Below are 19,191 nucleotides of genomic sequence, written 5' to 3' on the forward strand. Positions count from 1 at the left end.
TTGTGATCAATAAAAATTGTAGAACTTTTTATTTGTATTTCTGTGAAAGTCTTACCATTTTTTACACTTTAAGATTTATTTATAGCTTCTGAATTGGGTTCTACTCATTAAGAGGGAGCTAGTCAAGACTAATGTGTGTATATTTGCATAAAATGCAAAGAAGAAAAGACATACTTTATCCAGTGATTTTTAAAAATGTATTTAGAGCTCTGAAAGGTAATGGAGAAGTTATCATTGAAATTCCAACAAGAGCTTGTGAAGAACAAGAAAATGCCATCAAGTCCCTGGAACATGTGCAATTTGAAGCAACAATTGAATACTCTCGAAGAGGAGACCTTCATGTTACACTCACTTCTGCTGCTGGTAAGCTTTTCACAAACTTCAAAAGTTTATTCTAAATCATTTGTTTAAATTTTTAAGAGTATATTGACTGACTTTAAATCAATGATTTTTTTTAAAAAATTATGACTGAGTTTCCCAGTAGATGTTTTTCAGGACAAAAGATAGGCTTATTTTTTCTTGGCCCACTCATTCCCATTGGTTCTTAGATAAGCAGAGAATGAAGTCTATTTAAATAATATCAATTAAGAAACCTTTCTGGAGATACACAGTTTCAACCTGTATTCATTTTCCCAGATCACTGATCTATCATTGATTTCTTAAGTAACGCATTAGTGAAAGTTACTCTGATAATAACACTGACAGATATATCAGACACATCCAAGGAATCAATGAAAAATTAGAATTCTGATCCATGAAAGAGGATTGGGAAAACTTAACAAATATTCCATGATGATATTGTAAAGTCCATATGGTATGATAGACAGTCAATTGGCCTTTCCTGAGAAAGCACTAACTCAGATGAGATCATGCATGGGGAAGGGCTTGTGAACCATAAACTATAATCCAACCAGGAAATGATTCCTAATACTCCTTCATGTTTTAGTAGGATTCACCTGACTAAATTCAATTTTTATAGGTGATCATGAGGAAAGATGAGCTCTCTCTATCATCTTCCAGGATATAAACTTCCTAGAGGTTTGGACTGAACTCTGTTAATTTTGGAGTTATGCTTTCTAGATATCTTGGAGTTGGCCTGAAATAAGGGGGGAATGTTTTCTCATTGGTGGCCCTAGTGTTCACTAGACCCTTTCACTTAGATCTATAGAGAGCTTGAATTTGAAACTTTAGAGTTAACAACTACTACTAGTCTGTATATGACAAAAGATTATTAAATTGATATAGCCTTATTTTTTTTATGTCTACACTAAATTATAGGCTCAGGCACCAGTTAAATTGTAAAGACTTCCACTTAAATTTCAAATGATAGTTGCACTAAAATGTATTTTAGGTCTTTGACTCTATAGTTTGTAAATGTGGTTCTAGGGGTTCTCCTTATTCAGATAAACCTTAATATATTCATCTAATATTTTGCCAAAATATTTAGTGAGAAATTATATGCCAGGCAATATGCTAATTGCTATGGGTAACAACATTTTTTTAATGAATGTCTCTATCCTGGTCTTATATAAAAATCGTAAATTAGAAAGGCTAATCTCTCTCATTTTTCATTTTCAGTTAGTAGATGCTAGAGTATATCATATTCTCAGAGTTGTTAGGACATTCATTAACTGGTATGTTTCGCATGAAAATAGGGACCAGCACTGTACTGTTGGCTGAAAGAGAGAGGGATACATCTCCTAATGGCTTCAAAAACTGGGATTTTATGTCCGTTCACACCTGGGGAGAGAATCCCATAGGCACCTGGACCTTGCGAATTACAGACGTGGTAAGTATAAATGAAAAGATATAGGAACAAAAAACAAAAAACAAAAAAAAGAAAAGAAAAGATATAGTAACACAGGCTCACTTTTAAGCATTTTGAAGCACTTTTAAGGTATATGGTATGGTATGGTATGGTATGGTATGGTATCATATGGTATCACCATTAATAAAGGACCTAAGGAACTCTGGTAATTCCCTAGTAAAAGTAAGGAAAAAATGCAGTGTTTCAATCTCTGCCCACTTGGCTTTATAAATTAATTGAATTGACTGACTGAATAAATAAATAAGCCATACTATAAGAAAACCAGGAAATGGTACTAGTAAACCAAGAAAAGAGGACACACTGGTTAATAATATTATAGTGTGGCAAGTCCAAGTGTTCTAATGTCAGAATGCAGACAGCCACATGACCTGCTTAGCCACCAGAATCCCCTGTAGCCACAAAGATAAATACTACAACAGCTTTGCTATGACCTTCTGATGAGGTCACATAAACTCTTACCAATGTTTACTGCAGTGGCTATTTACTTATTAGACAAGCTATCTCCTTTAACATGACTTTTTTGTTTTGTTTCAGTTATGCAACAAACTGAAAAGCATTATTCATTTCTTTCACTGTTTACTAACACTCTTTTTGATATCTTTCTAAAATTGTAACTCACAGTCATAAAAATAGAGTAGGGAGTGTCTGAACAAAAAGCCCAAAGCATCTGAATTATCTACTTTTTCATCTTTCTCCAGCATTTTCTCCAGGCTGAGCACATAAATGAATAGGGCTCTGGGTTTGAGCTTTCCCAAGATAGAAATGTTACAAATATCAGCACCAGATTGTTATCTAGACCAAAGTCTAGATAACTATTCTAAAAGAATTTAAATTCCTGAAGATTTCTATTGAGTTAATACAAACTGTATAGTCATTGTTCCCTTTTTTCTTTGAGAATAGCTTTCTCCTAAAGACTACTAAAATTGGGGATCCCTGGGTGGCTCAGCAGTTTAGTGCCTGCATTCAGCCCAGAGAGTGATCCTGGAGTCCCGGGATCGAGTCCCATGTCAGGCTCCCTGCATGGAGCCTGCTTCTCCTTTTGCCTGTGTCTCTGCCTCTCTCTTTCTCTCTCTCTGTGTCTCTCATGAATAAATAAATAAAATCTTATATAAATATAAAAAAAGACTACTAAAATTGTGATTTAGAACCAGAATCTAAAATTCCAACTTCCATAGGGAAAGCAAGAAAATATTCTTAGGAAGTGGTTCTATTCTTGAACTTGGCCTCTGATCTTTAACTCGGATTTTTATTTTTTTTTATTTTATTTTATTTTTTTTTTAATTTTTATTTCTTTATGATAGTCACAGAGAGAGAGAGAGAGAGAGGGGCAGAGGGAGAAGCAGGCTCCATGCACTGCGAGCCCGACGTGGGATTCGATCCCGGGTCTCCAGGATTGCGCCCTGGGCCAAAGGCAGGCGCCAAACCGCTGCGCCACTCAGGGATCCCTAACTCGGATTTTTAAAGGTTTATTTATTCATTTGAGAGAGAGAGAGAAAGAACAAGCAGGAAGAGGAGGGGCAGAGGGAGAGGAAAGAGTCTCAAGCACACTACTCACAGAGTGTGGAGCCCATCACAGAGCTCAATCTCACCACCCTGAGATCATGACCTAAGCCCAAACCAAGAGTCAAATGCTTAACTAACTGTGCCACCCAGTCATCCTAACTCAATTTTTAAAGAAACTTAAGAAAATCTGTTTATCAAGATGAGACTATTTTATATCAGGTTCATAAAATCTGACTCTACACTTTATATATGTTTTAGAGATTTTAATTTCAGCATATTATTTTTAGCTTAATTGTTGAGCCTTTAAAAATTATTGCTCTTTCCATAAATACATAGGTTTTAAGGGCTGATTAATACTGAAGGCTATTCATAATACTCAACAGAGGCTTTTCCCCTCCCCTACCGGAATGTTTCTATTACTTGATAATTATTAAGTATAATTCTGTTTGTAGAAAGTGCAGTCAACTTTCCAAGAACAGAATAGAAAAGAACATTCTTTTTTTTTTTTTTTAAGATTTTATTTATTCATGAGAGAGAGAGAGAGAGAGAGAGGGAGGCAGAGAGGCAGAGACACAGGCAGAGGGCGAAGCAAGCTCCATGCAGGGAGCCCAATGTGGGACTCGATCCCAGGACTCCAGGATCATGCCCTGGGCTGAAGGCAGACGCTCAACTGCTGAGCCACGCAGTCTGCCCAGAAAAGAACATTCTTATAAAGAGTTTTCCTTTTTTAATCAAATGAAGCAAATATTCAGTCTTTAAATCCTTGAACCTATAAAATGTCCATTTTCATGGCCACAGTGACTCCAGTGATTTGCTTCTTTGTACATGGTGCTCTACTCATGGAATGCACTGGATTTTTAAGTTAGATTTTATAGATATTTCTAAGGAGCTCGATGTTTCTCAAAACACACCCTAAAATTATATGTATGCTTATTCATCAGTCTGGAAGAATGCAAAATGAAGGAAGAATTGTTAACTGGAAGCTGATTTTGCATGGGACTTCTTCTCAGCCAGAACATATGAAACAGCCTCGTGTATACACATCCTACAACACCGTTCAGAATGACAGAAGAGGAGTGGAGAAGATGGTGGATCTGGGGGAGGTCTGTGTGGCTCTGTTTTTGACGCACCTTTCTTTGAACCTTAGTAGACAATGTAGTGAGGGGAACTGTATCTAACTTTCAGGCAGGGACGGAGTCAAACATGGTTGGGGAGGACAGGGAAGGGGAGTGCTAAACTGTTTTCTGTAAAATAAAACACTATTATTTTTTAAGTTTATTCTTTTGTCCAGAATTTAGAAGTTAAAATTAATGAATTCAAAATTATGAAATTCTCTAACATGACTTTTCACCATTTATGACATAACAAATTGTAAAGACAGCTCTCTTTATGCATGATCACACATGCCTAACGTCTGTAATGCACTGAGTTTTTAAGTGTTTTTCTTCCTTGTCTCATTTAATCAGTAATTCTTGTAACCTAGAGAGGACAGACATTAGTATGTTTGCTTTCCAGAAAGAAAACCAAAGCTCAAATGACCAAGTCCTCTAGGCTTCTCTTTACTAATTCCTTAACTGACGTTTTTTTTGGCAGCTCCAAGGGAAGCTACTGAATCACGATTCCTCTGAGAAAATTTCATAGGATACTAGTCAGTCATTCCCATTCCTGTGTCTCAGCCTACTGAGGCTGCTGGCTTCTCCCTTATCGGACGGAGGACAGGCACCCCATTTTCTTTATCTCTTAATCCCCCAGCATTAGGACAGTGCCTCAGATGTAATAGGTTATCAGAATTCCCAGAATGAGCTTTCCTGAAGTCTGGCTCAGTGATAGATATTTTAGAAGATACAAAGACATAATATTTGTTTAAGAAATTTATTTTTTAAAAAAAAAAGAAATTTATAAACTAGCTGTGTGAAGTCGTCAGCTCAGATTCTGACTCCATTTATATTCTGCAAAGTAGCTTCCCCCCAGGTCCCCACCTCAAGGGCCTTCTCTTCACAATCCTAGAGGCAAGTTGACTTTGGGTATTTCTTCCTCCAAGATTCCTTAAGGGGTATTAATAAGCCCTGGTAGTTGTGAAAATGTTGAGATACTTCCACAATGGTTGACAAAGAGCTGCCTCTCTGATATCTCTGGTTCTGCTCTACCCAGTTCATCCATCTCTCCCAAGACCTCTTTCAAAACCTCAGTGGCTGAAAGAGTAGCTCCTGACAGAACAAGGGGCTTCCAGAAAACCTTTTCCACATGAAGCATTGTTTCTGCCTTCTATAGGAGTTATTAAATATTTTAACATCAGCTTCTTCCCAAAACATGGGCGGGGAGAAAGGGAGTAGGAGTTGGAAATTATTTAATTTCCATAGGACAAAACCATATTATTTTAATTTTTTTCTTTTTTCCAGAATTTATAAATTAAAATTAATGAATTTAAGTGTATTAAAGTCCCTAAAATGAACTCTACTGTAGTAGGCTGACAAGTGAAGGAGAGCAATAGGTATGAGCACTTATGTCCATCATCTCATTCAGTCTTCAGAACCACCAGAAATATAGATTTCTTGTTGCCATTTTACAGGTGAAGTTCAGGGAGATTAAACAGGTGTCAGGCGTACATCAGTTAGTACAAAAATGAAGACTGAAACCCAAATTAGTATGTTTTCTAAGCCCCATGCTCTCTCTGCTTCTCAAACCATCTCCTTAGGAGTAAGCAGTAGGCATGTGCTGCAGCTGACTTGCTTGGCTCTAAATACGAATCTCCTTCCTTTTGTCGGTGGCATTTTGTGTTTTAGGAGCAGCCCACGCAAGATAACCTGAAAAAGAACCCCCTCGAGTCAAAAAGCCCCAGTGGCAGCAGTTCAGGAGGCAGAAGGGATGAGCTGGTGGAGGCAGCCCCATCTGAGGCTATGCTTAGACTCCTACAAAGTGCTTTCAGCAAAAACTCACCCCCAAAGCAATCACCAAAGAAGTCTCCCAGTGCAAAGCTCAACATCCCTTATGAAAATTTCTATGAAGCCCTGGAAAAGCTGAACAAGCCTTCCCAGCTTAAAGACTCTGAGGACAATCTATATAGCGACTATGTTGATGTTTTCTATAACACGAAACCTTATAAGCACAGAGACGACCGGCTGCTGCAAGCTCTGGTGGACATTCTGAGGGAAGAAAATTGAAATAAGTGTGTGGTCCTGAGTTGGAAATATTCATGCTTCCTCCTTCCCCTTAGATTTTGCCTGTGTCTGAAGTGGTTGTTTTTGCCATTGGTTCTTATGCTTCTAATATCCTTTGTGGTACTTTTGCTTTTCCTCCCCAAACTAGACATATGAAAGGGATGAGCTCAAGTAGAGAACCCAACTTCCTGAATTGATCATGACCCTTTCAAATCACATCTTCCTTGCTTGCACAAGTGACATGTTTAGTTCTTTCTGGAGCTGTAGTTCATTTCGCTTGTGGTCCTCACACCATATTAGAATGCCTCCTTGAGCCCTCCCATTTCATTTCTCAAAAAAAAGGCATCACCTGGACAAGAGATTCATTCCAAGAAGTAATCTGCAAATGGAACCGCTCCTCTAATTTTAACCCTGTGTTTGCCATGGTTCTCTGAACTGTGATGCCCAAAAGGGTTTGGAAAGTTTCTAATGAAAGAGTTAGAAAAGAGAAGAAAAAAAGAGAGAAGAGAAGAGAAGAGAAGAGAAGAGAAGAGAAGAGAAGAGAAGAGAAGAGAAGAGAAGAGAAGAGAAGAGAAGAGAAGAGAAGAGAAGAGAAGAGAAAAAAGAGTTCACAATTAGACCCATACACTTGGCTATCCTACCCCACCATTCTACTCATTCAGGGAGTGGCCATTTGGTCCTTTAGGGGAGAAGCTGAGTAATTTAGATCCAGAAACAGTCCTTGAAATCTGTGTTACCTGGTTTGAGTAGTTTTAGAACATTTTTCTTTGCTTGGTGTGCCATGCAGAGGCCTCCATGGCTCTAAAGGTGCCCAGGACTTGTGTATGTTCTGGTCTTCCTCTGTTTCCCCTAATGAAAGTTCTCATTACCTATGTCCTTTCTCAGTCACAAACTGAATTCTGAGAACTAATTCATATTACTTTCTTAGAATAAAACTTAGACTTGGGACTTGGCAAATTCCTAGTCATATTTTTTTTTTAACAATACTAACAGGAAACCACTCATGACACAGAGAACCAATATAAACAGGAAAATAATTATAATGGGAAGAGCCAAGGGGAGGTTTTGTTTTTAAAATTGAATTCATTCAAACAGGCTTTTCTGGATCTTTAAAACTGAGTGTTCATTCCTTGCCATTAAAGGTTTTTCTCCAATCTCAGAGCTGATAGTACTCAAATATTTACGAAATTGCTTCCAATAGTCAGTTCAAGAGGACACAGACTGGCAGTTCACAGGCCTCATATGTCCCTCAGGTAGACTTTGTTTGGCATGTCAAATGATTTAAAAATGTGAGTAATAACTGAAAATATGAAATTTCACATAAAACTTGATTCTCAGACCATTTTTCCCTCATGGCAATAGTTGGCCGGATTTGAATAGTAGCTGCCCAGCTAGATTTGAGTCCCAGGCCCCTGAGGTACCCTGTTCCATGTTGCTTACAGAGGCTACCTTACTAATCAGCACCCAACAAGCATTTATTTTTCCCACTGCTGCACTAAACAAACACATACAAAGTGTAACTGCATTGAGAAAAAAAAATCCTCTACTTCTTCCAGGTAGGATATGATCAATAACTATGAGGACTTGCAATGATCTGGTTAACTTATGGGTGGGGAAAAATAATATTTTAGACCCTTGAAAGTACCTCTGAAATCTTGATATATTCATTTAATCTCATCTCCCCTGGATGCTCATTTATATTAAATTTGTTAACTGCCAACCCCCAGCTTCCCATTTTCTATGTGCTCACAAAGGCTCCAGTCACCCACCTATAATGCTGGCATTTCCCCATTTCATTTGCTGTTTGTAATTCTTCCATCAAGTTAGAACTTCATAATGCCACACATGAACTAGACCAAGAGGATAACTCCACTGAACTAGACCAGGAAGGAACACTGGAGTCTTTCACTTGCTAAGGTTTGAAGTAAGGTGGGTAAGTTTCACCAAGTTTCACCTCCTAGCCTACCATTTGTATTTGTGCACAATGAAAGTATTTGCAGACCAATCCCCATGATGCTTCAAGAATGTTCTCTAAAAGAGCTGTAGTATCACTCTACCCTTGAAAGTTTCACATGTTGTTTGATACAGAGTGTTGGATGGAATTTTGAAAATTGTAGCACATCAAAAAGTATTAAAGCCAAAAAGGACCAGAGAATTATTAGGTAAGTTTTCAATTAAATAACAAAGCTAAGGCCCAAAGAGGCCAAGAAATAGTAATGAACAAAAACTCATCTTTTCCCCTTTCCTACTTTCATGTTCACTGTAAGAAGCGTTCTTTTTTTATGCTTCTAACAGTATCTTTTCCTGGGTAAAACCCCAACCAATTCATTGGATTGTAGCCAAAGGTTCACTCTAGAAAAGCTTTAATATTTAAATAAAGTCATGTTTGAATGTTTCCAACCTGGAGTATATTGTTCAGGCATAAAATATTTTTGTCAGTCTTTCTTAGTGCCTGTGTGGATTTTTGTGAAAATGTAAAAGAGGAAACTTATATAATATTTCCCTCGGAATTTTAAACTCTATTTTCTTTACAGGTATTTATAATGTACCAATGCTTTTATCAGAATTTTAAAAAGCATAATAAATTATATTAAAGAACCAAAAATTTCCTGAGAATAAGAAAGTTTCATCCAATAAAATATTTTTGAAAGGCATGTTCCTCTGTCGGTGAAAAAAAAAAGTATATGTATGTGTTGTGATATTAAAAGTGACATTTGTCTAATAGCTTACTACAATGCATAGCTGAGTTTAACATGTGTGGTCTTAGCATTTTTAAGGGAATTCCCACATTATACACTTGATGTATTAACTAGAATATGTAAAATATGCTTATACTTCAGAAGAATAAATGGTTTCTCACTAAGTCAAAAAGGAAAAAAGCTCATGTTTCCAACAAAAACAAGATCTCCTTCTCTTACCATGTTTCCCAAATGAACTGTAAAAAAAGATAAGTTGAAGGTTTATATTAAGATGCTAATTCCTTTTGAGAAAAATGGGCTTTCTCAAAGATAATTTAAAAATTTACTTCAGTAAGTATGTTTCATTTTCCTCTATAGCTCAATCTTTTACTTTTTTCCACAACATCCAAAGTTGTATGACTAAGCCCTCACTGAAGTGTTGAGGGAAAAAAGAAAAACAAAAGCTAAAGGACTATGTGTGAGAGAAAGGACTTGCAACAGTTCATCAAAAATGACTTCTTCATAGGCCAGATACAGTAGCTTGACCTTCAACTCTCCCCAGAGGCCACTTCATTAGAAATTTCCAGCTTCCAACTTTGATCCCCCATCCTCAGGCCCACATTCCTCTCCTGCTTCAAACCTCCATTGCTGGAATGTCCACCCCGCCACTTCAGAATCTGACTCTTCCTTGTAGAGGGGTTGGTTTTTCCCCAGACTCCTTTCCTTTCTCCTGAGTCATAAATGATGATATTATTATTATCTCCACTAGGAGGGCCTTGTGATAATTAGGAGGTAGTTAGGGAGACATTACTTTTCTTCCTTATGGATTTGAAATTCTTACATTAAATGTAAGAATTAATGTTTATCCTAGTATGTATTTGGATTTATATTTGCAGCCTGCACATGGTTAATCTAAAAGTTACCAAATGGGCATTTAAAAAAAAAATAGAGAGCTATCTTCAGCTCTCCTAGTGGGTAGACTTTGAAGATGGCTGGATTTCAAGGACAAAAGCCAGATAGAACAGTTCTTCTGGAATTCTTGAAAATTTATTTTAGTTTGACCATTTATGATGATATCATTTACCCCACTCCCTCAGCCCCTGCGGACCGAGTGTAGTTTCTTGGGCCATATATGTTGAGCTTGACCCTGTGATTTGTTTTGGCCAATGGATGTGAGGCAAACAAAGACCTTCAATGTGCTTGTACAGTTTGGCTTGGCTCTTGCTTCACAGTGATGTAGTGCTAGGAGAAGAGTATGCCCCAGAGAACTATTGCCCTTACAGCCTGTTTTCAGAACAAATTATATGAAACAGATCTACTTCTGGAACCCAATCCAGCCAACTCATAGCATGAAACAGAGCTGTCCAGATGAGGGCTGCCTAAATAAGTTGAACTTGTCACCATGGCAACTTAGGAAAAAGAGAATAAGTACTTGTAAGCAACCGAGTCTTGAGGTAGTTTGTCATGCAGCCTTACTGTGCCAACAAAACTGACCAATACAATAAATTTCCATTTGTTCATTCCACTACCAATACAATCCATCCCTTTCATATTGTGCCTTCTTGAGCCTAAAGCACACACACAAAAAAGAGCTAATATTAAATCATAACCTCTTAATGCTGATCCCATACCTAAACAAAGACCTTGCCCAAACTTTGATATTTTCATTTTTAAAGATATGCCTTAGCTTAGTTCTTCCTGAAATCAGAGCTAAGATAATGAATGACTTTTATACAGGTAATTTATTCAGTAGGTAATAGTAGAGAGCAGAACCAACTCACACATGCCTAAGAGTAGCATGGACTGACACCGATCAGAGCAAGACTTCCCAAAGACTAGAACTGATGTTTCAGTTGATAATGGCATTGGTAGAAGATAATTCACAACAGACATCTATGCTCCCCTCATTTTCCCCATCCCTACCCCATCCAATGTCTTGATACTTCCAATATCCTCTCTCAGAAGTTCGATGCAATCTTAGGGCAAGGAAAGAAAACTTGATTGGCTCAGATCAAGTTCACACTACATATCGGAAACACAACCCTTAATAGAAACAAAGTTCTTCAAAAAAAATGAAGTGATTTTTGCTCACCTGGGTTTGGGCATACAATCTGCGTATTTGTACAGTCTGCATTACCTGTATATTGCTACATATAGATATTATGAAAGCATTACTCTATCATCAGTGTACGACGAGGAAGTGAGTATAGTTATTAGTCATGGCATGTTGAGAGAAGCAGAAATCACTTTCCTGGTTTCTGTGCTGAGCCTCTACTAGGTGTGCTACTTTCATGCAATCTGCAGCCTGCAACTCCACAAAGCACTTTCACTCCCTCCATACCTGCATACCCTCCATGCCACCTAAGCCAATATTGCAAGTATCTTCACTGAATATTTACCGGAGGAGGAGGCCACAAGCTCATAAGGAGTTCTTGTTCATTGAAAAGGATAGGGGACATTCCCAGATTTCTTTCTGCAGGGTTGTTGTGATTGCTCCCTTCCTTTATCCCTGTCCCTAGGAGCCCCAATGACAGGTGATTTAGAAATCCAGAAGATGTTTTGAAGTGTGCAAAGTAGTCTTTAGGCTTTTCCTTAAATCCTTTACTGTTACTTCTTTAAAAAAAAAAAAAAAACATTTGGGCAGCAGCAGTGGTTTAGCGTCACCTGCAGCCCGGAGTGTGATCCTGGAGATCCAGGATCGAGTCCCACATCGGGCTTTCTGCATGGAGCCTGCTTCTCCCTCTGCCTGTGTCTCTGCCTCTCTCTTCGCTCTCTCTGAATGAATAAATAAATAAATCTTTAAAAAAATATTTTACTTATTTATTCATGAGAGATACACAGAGAGAGGCAGAGACATAGGTAGAGAGATACACAGAGAGAGGCAGAGACATAGGCTCCCCCGGGGAGCCTGACGTGAGATTCGATCCCAGGACCCCAGGATCATGCCCTGAGCCAAAGGCAGATGCTCAACTACTGAGCCACCCAGGTACCCCCTTTACTATTACTTCTTGCATCATCACTTCTCCTTTTCCAGACACAACCAGGGCCTAGCCCAAAACTCATTCTTGGAGAGGGTCAACACTCTCCTATTTCATGCACAGTTTTCAGTTTATAGTAAGTGTCACTTGGGCGTTCCACAGTAGCATGCCAGTTTGTTTTTGGAAGATGTACCACTACACTTCTTGGATAGTACATATTTCAAACCAAAATTTTTTAAGAGGGGCTTGAAGTGAAAAAGAAATGTATGGGCTATTTTCAAGTTATCTTGCCAGAACCAGGATAAAGAAAATCCACCTGGGAGATCTTATCTTTTCCAACAGAGCTCTCATAAGTAGATCAAGCCCATCTTGTTTATCTGACCATCCACCCCATGGCTCTGGTCATTCCTTACCAGCATCTACTAAAACATAAATAAATGGTCCTGGATCTGCTGCCACTTTGTTAACTATTTTTACTTACAGAAACCAAAAGGCCATAAGCCTTAAGCTTATCAGTTAGTCTCTGTAAATGATTAAAGGGCCCCCAAAAAGTCTGAAAATGATGCCAACACAAAGTGGCTAGGGGTGTGGGCTCTAGAGCCAGCCTCAAGTGAATCTGAATCCTGGCTCTCCTATCTCCTACTTGTGTGCCCTTGAGCAGGAATAGGAGAGAAATAATGTTATCGTCCCTACATTGTAAATAAGAAAGTTGAGGCAGTGAGAGGTAATGTGGTTTGTTCAAGTCGCACAGATACTCGGTGGTAGAGCTGAGATTTTTAACCTGGCAGTTATTTCAGAATCCAGGTTATATGCCTTACATTAGCAAGATAAAAAAAGTGACATATACTTTAAAAGATATAGTATGAGAATCAAATGAGTATGATGTATCTTATACTATCAATTCTGCTGTTTGAAATAATAGTAATAGTATTTAGGGATCCCTGGGTGGCGCAGCGGTTTAGCGCCTGCCTTTGGCCCAGGGTGCGATCCTGGAGACCCAGGATCAAATCCCGCATCGGGCTCCCGGTGCATGGAGCCTGCTTCTCCATCTGCCTGTGTCTCTGCCTCTCTCTCTCTCTCTCTCTCTGTGACTATCATAAATAAATAAAAAAAAATTATTAAAAAAAATAGTAATAGTATTTATTACATTATTACTATATTAAATACATACATTGTATATTTTCATAAGGATAAGTTAATTCATGAGAATAAGATATACTATTTCTAATGTTTGCATTATTCTGCAAATGAAGTGCTTTTACAGATAAAGAAACTGAGATCCAGGGACGTTAAGTCACCGGCCCAAAGTCATACAGCTATGCCAGGATCTTAAAACTAGTCCATCTGGCCCTATCATTTCACTATGCTAATCTGTTTTACTTTATAACTTTATGTCTAAATTGTTTATTTTTTTATTTTTTTAAAATTTTTTTAAAATTGTTTAAACTGATGTCTTAATAGACAATCTTGTACCTCCAGAAATAACTAGATAGATTTTATACGGCTTCTTTACTTCCAATTTTAGAAACCCCAATAAATTTGAAAGTGATACAGGGAGTTGTCCTTGACAGTCATCACTTCTTGACCTATCTGGAAATAAACCAAAGCTCTTCTCTTAGGGGAGCAAGAGGCCAGCTCAATAGCTTAGGCATCCTTTGAATAAAGAAAAAAAAAAATCAACCTCATATGAATTTATGTGTAGTATAGACCCAGAGCTACAAAACCATATTGGAATTAGGACATTAAAGTCTGGGCACAAACTCTCATAGTTTTCTACTATGTTGGGGTATTTTATTTCCCTTCCCATTCCTTGGCCTTCCTACATTGATAATTTACACACACCCCCCCTTTTTTTTTTACCTCAAAGTACGTTTTGTACCATATTGATCAGCAGAGTCTGTGCGCGTGTATGTGTGAGTGTGTGTGTGTATATATGTGTTGAAAAAGGACTTCCTGGTCATGTACATTTGTCACACACTGAGTTAAAAACAGATTTTTCTATTTTTTTCATTGCATTTTTCAGAAGTCTTTTAATATACTAGAGTGCATTGTAACTCTCCAAGATGTGGATGCATTTCTCCAGACAGAGTCCCTTCTTCCTGGACCATATTCCAGAATCAGTATTAGCTCACCTGGGTATACAGTCTTCTAGCTTCCTCTAGTTAACAGTTTCCCAGTTTGATTAGGGGTTCTATCAGGAGTAAGGCTTCTGATCACCACGTGCCTCATCATTTCTGAGAGCTTACAGCTCATGCCTTCTCTTCTCCTCAAAGCAGAATGCTGCAGTGACAGTCAGCTGACAGAAAACAGGTGCCAACTGTTGGAAAGAAATGAGTCAGAGCCCATCAACTGGTAACTGAGGGACAGCTGGAACTCATCTTCTTGAGGGAAGACTATTGAGACGTGGGGGGCGGGGGAGAGGGAAACTACCATTTACCCATGTCCATAATACATAGAGTGGCCACTGTCCCAAATTTGTTGAGGACAGCTCTCTGTGCCTGAGCATAAATTAGTATTTCAAAAGTGTCTTGTTGGACAATAATATATCCTGTTAGCAGTGCATAGGTATGGATGGCCTTCCTGACTTGTAAATGATAATGGATTTATCTAAATTGTTTTCTACTCACCATAATCAGAGAGTCTCCAAAACTAGCAGTTACCTATTTTTCTGCTTAATGTCCTACACTTGAGAGTGAATACTGGGAAGAATTCTAGACAAAGTATTGCCCCTTTGTAAAAAGAGATGCAGACAAGGAAGACTTTCCTTCTTCATCCAGACCTCGTGCATTCTGCGTGCATTGTCCTGGATCTCACCAGCTATCTAGTAACCTTCCCTTATACAGTAAATCATTTCTAGAGGAGCTCCCTAATTCCACAAGCTTCAGGTCTCATAAAACCTGGATCTATCTCCTGCTCACCTTCCTGATCTAAGTCACTAAGTCTATAAACCCTATACTTACTCACTTGTCTCCACCTCCAATGCCAGTTGTATCCTGGTCTACACTACCAGCTTCTTTCAACAAAGTTCTCACTGGTCTCCTTTCGTGCTGTGTCGTTTCTAAATTGTGTATCTTACCACATCACTCTCTTCTTTAAAACCCATTGCACTTAGGAAAAGACCAAATTGACCTGGTTTGTAAGCCCTGGAGTGTTAGTCCTACCCTAATCTATAGTTTCGTGTCATCTTACCACCTAACTCACTCTTTGGGTATAGCATACTGGCCCTTCTTTTACTGCAATCCCCCAAAGGAGTCTTGGGAACATGCTATTCTGTAAGAAAGGATTTTTCTCCACATCCTTTCTAGTTATTCCTTTTCGATGTGCCCTTAGAGCTCAATTTTAAAAATCCCTTCATTGGGGAAGCCTTCCTGACCAGTGTGCCAGATTAAGTCAGAACCTCTGACATATGCTCCTGTATAGCATTCATCACAAGGGTGATCACATATCTAATTATTTAGTGTCTGTCCTTCTAGTAGGAATTTAAGTTCTACTAACACCTCTCATGTTAACTGCTATATCCTTAAAGTGTCTTTTTTTTTTTTTTTTTTTATCCTTAAAGTGTCTTAAAGAAGAAGATGGATACTCAAATACTTAGGGTAAGTTTTACTGAACATTTGGTTTTTCTGCAGGGCAATGGTACGTTTTAAAAATTAGCAACTAAGGAGCCAAATTCACACTTCTCAAGCCTCATGGATAACTAGTGTTAGCATTCCCTTTTTGGAGATGCAGCAGATAGTAGCTCCAACGTGAATCAAACAGAGATGGTTTCAGTTGTGATTCTGTGACTTACTACCGTGGGGACACTGGATCATTCTTCCTTCCCAAGTCTCAGTTTATTCATCCATAAGATGGTGAGAGTAATTACACCCCATAATATTGGTTGTTTGCTTATTGGCACATATGTGTTAAACATCTACCATATGGCAGGCACTCTGAGAGAGACTAGAAATAGAGTAATGTGCTGCATAGCCTCCACCCTCATGGACATTTTTATCCATCCTTGTGTCCTGAGCACTATTAGCACAGTGCCCAGTATTTAGTAGTTTGATACGCATTTGATGAATTATCCTACTGGGTTCCTTATTTCCCATCCATTTAATGTACAGTTGGAATGAAATTGCCAGTGAGTAAAAGTAGAGAAGAATCGTAGCTGATATTCATGGAGGACTAAATAGGTAACAGGCGGAGTACTGAGTGTGGTTCATGCACTGTTTCACTTAATCATCATTCAGTGAAATAGATCCACTTATTATCCTCATTTTATAGAAAGGGAACTAGAGCACAAACAGCTGAAGTCACTTGATCAAGGTCGAGTAAGTGGTGAAGTCACATTTGAGTACAGGTAACTTTACTATATTGATAGGACCCTTCAGTTATATTAAACTCTAGCTGAGAATCCAGAGTCCCAGGGAGAAAGGAAATGAAAAGAGAAGTTTAAAGCTCACAAAGGGAACACTGACATCAGAAAAGCAGCAGGGAGATAGCTTTCTTTTCTTTCTGTGACTATTTTCATCCAGCTGCTTACTTAATCAAGATCTTGTACAACTTTTTACCTCTTTTGTTTTTATGTTCTACGTTAGGTAATAATAGACTTAATTATGTTAGATTATGTTTTATCCAACTTTACATTTTGGATTCAGTGCTTCAACTGATGACATAAGAATGCTTCATAATTCCAAGTGTTTTGATAAGGAAATGCACTTAAAACCAAATTATAGTCTGGTGATCACTCCTCATACTGATTTCAAAGAATCCTGATGAAATAACATAACAAAAGGTAGAAAAAGAAACAAGTCCTATGTCAGAGGCATTAAACACAAGGAAGCCAGATAGATGATGAGTATCTGGGATCAAAAAAGTATGCATGATATGTTGGCAAATTGAATTTAAATTTTTAAAAAAGTGTGCATGTGACAGGGCAAAGCAAACAGCCTCCTTAGGAGACCGAGAGCTGCATTCACTGTCAGAGGTCAGCAACCAAGTCCAGCAGTCATCTATGCACACGAACAAAGTATTAAACAGGCTTTTAAAGCTTTGGTTTTCTTTTTTATTCTCTTAACCAATTATTTATGTGACTGTTACTGGTCATTACATTCAATTTTACATTCAAATCAGGAGGTCAACCTAATGTGCTGAATATATTAACTTGCCTGGTAAAGCCTCCATGGTATTCACATGCAAAATTCCCTAGAAACTATTTATTAAGATAGTGATTCTTAAGGTTTTTTTGAAATCGAGTTCCTTCTATATTCAATATTATTAAGAATTTCAGAGTTTTTGTTGGTGTTGTTTTATCTATTGGAAAAAATTAAAATTGAGAAAATCTATTAATTTTTAAGCTACAATAGTAAACCCGTTGCAAATTAATGTAAATAATGTTTTTATGAAAAATATTTCCAAAACAAAAAGTTTAAAAAATGGCATTGTATATTTTTGCAAATCTCTTTAATGTCTGGCTAAATAAAAGAAAGTTAGACTTTGTTATCTACTTCAAAATTCAGTCTGCTGCAAAATGATGTTTTGGATGAAGTATGTGAAGAAAATGTAGCCTCACACAGACACAACTGAAAAAGGAAGGAGTATAGTTGTAGACATTCTTTCTTGTTTGATACTATAGCAAGACTCAACCAGTAGTTTCCTAAAGAATGGATATAATGAAGACTCTGAAATCATATCAATAAACCTTTTACAATCTTTTCAACTGAAATCTAATGGTCTATATTGAACTTTGAATAGTATTTTTACCCAGGCATAATTCTATAACACCATGATTATTTGGAAAATATTGAATCGATGAGTAATGCAGATATTCCAAATGTTGACACATTTCATCACAGTATGATATTTTTTAAAAAGCACACTACTTAAAATCATCACCAACCTCATATAAATCTTCAAGGATTAAGAATTTGCCAAGCACATTACAGTAGATGCAAGTTTTCTAAAATTTTAATTTCCTCTGAAAGTTTAAATTTTATAATTAGCAACAAATTCTGCCAATTGTTTTCCTTTAAAGAGAGGCTCATTGTATTTATTTGCAGCAAAGTTTCTGCCACATATCCAGGTCAGAGTAACCACAATTTGTCTGTTGGTCATTTTTTTTAAGTAAAAATAGTATGCCACAAAAATAAAACAAAGCAAAAACCCATCTAGTTCAACTAGCATCTCAAGCAATTGCACACATGTCTTCAAGAAACCATGATAATTTGGTATTTAGCAAAGTGGTTTATATAGATCTCCTATTTGTCAACTGAATTATTAAAAATTTACATATTCAAGGGCCAGTATTTTAGTGCTTCACCAGAGAATTCTTGAGTGCTGTTGTCTTCTGGTTTTCTTTTTTTTAAACTATGAATGTCTGATGGTAAAGCATACAATGACTACTAGTACAGTTTGATGCCATTGCCTTAATTCTTGCTATTGTATGGATCATCAGTGCAAACATCAAAAAGTGAAAAAGGCAACTAATATAAGGATTATGATGAAAACAGTTTTGACTTTGCAGACACCCTTAAAGGGTGTCAGGTGTTTTGGGACTTTCAAGTGTCTGTAGACTATATATACTATATATATATACTAAGATTTCCAGTACTACACTGAAAAGTAGTAGTAAGAATGGGCACCCTTGTCTTGTTCCTGATCCTAAAAGGAAAAGCTTTCAGGCTTTCACCATTGAGTATGCTGTTAGCTGTGGGCTTTTTACAGTTGGTCTTTCTTATGTTGAGATACAGTCCTTCTGTACTCAATTTGTTGAGTCTTTTCATGAAAGGATATTATATTTTGTTAAAAGTTTTTTCTCCATCTATTGAGATCATTATAAATTTGATCTTTTGATCTTTCAGTTTATTAATGAGATATAGTTTATTGTTTGCATATGTTTAACCATTCTTGCATCACAGGGATGAATTTCACTTGATCATGGTGTGTGATCTTTTTAATGTACTGTTGAGTTTACCAGTATTTGTTGAAATATGGCAGAAACAAAGCTAAATGCATCATACTTCCTGATTTGAAACTATACTACAAAGCCACAGTAATCAAAACAG

General features: G+C 37.4%; 1 protein-coding gene across 1 annotated transcript in view; it reads left to right on the plus strand.

Moving 5' to 3' along the window:
- Window positions 1-7,446, plus strand: part of PCSK1 (proprotein convertase subtilisin/kexin type 1) — a 41,705-nt gene extending 34,259 nt beyond the window's left edge. The window contains exons 11-14 of the mRNA XM_072790543.1: window positions 206-363; window positions 1,656-1,789; window positions 4,273-4,434; window positions 6,115-7,446. Coding sequence (XP_072646644.1) covers window positions 206-363; window positions 1,656-1,789; window positions 4,273-4,434; window positions 6,115-6,492 — 832 coding nt within the window. The 3' untranslated portion in view covers window positions 6,493-7,446. The remainder of the gene's footprint in view (window positions 1-205; window positions 364-1,655; window positions 1,790-4,272; window positions 4,435-6,114) is intronic.
- Window positions 7,447-19,191: the final 11,745 nt, after the last annotated feature.

This window comes from Canis lupus, chromosome 2 (assembly GCF_048164855.1).
Source record: "Canis lupus baileyi chromosome 2, mCanLup2.hap1, whole genome shotgun sequence".
Classification (NCBI taxonomy): domain Eukaryota; kingdom Metazoa; phylum Chordata; class Mammalia; order Carnivora; family Canidae; genus Canis; species Canis lupus.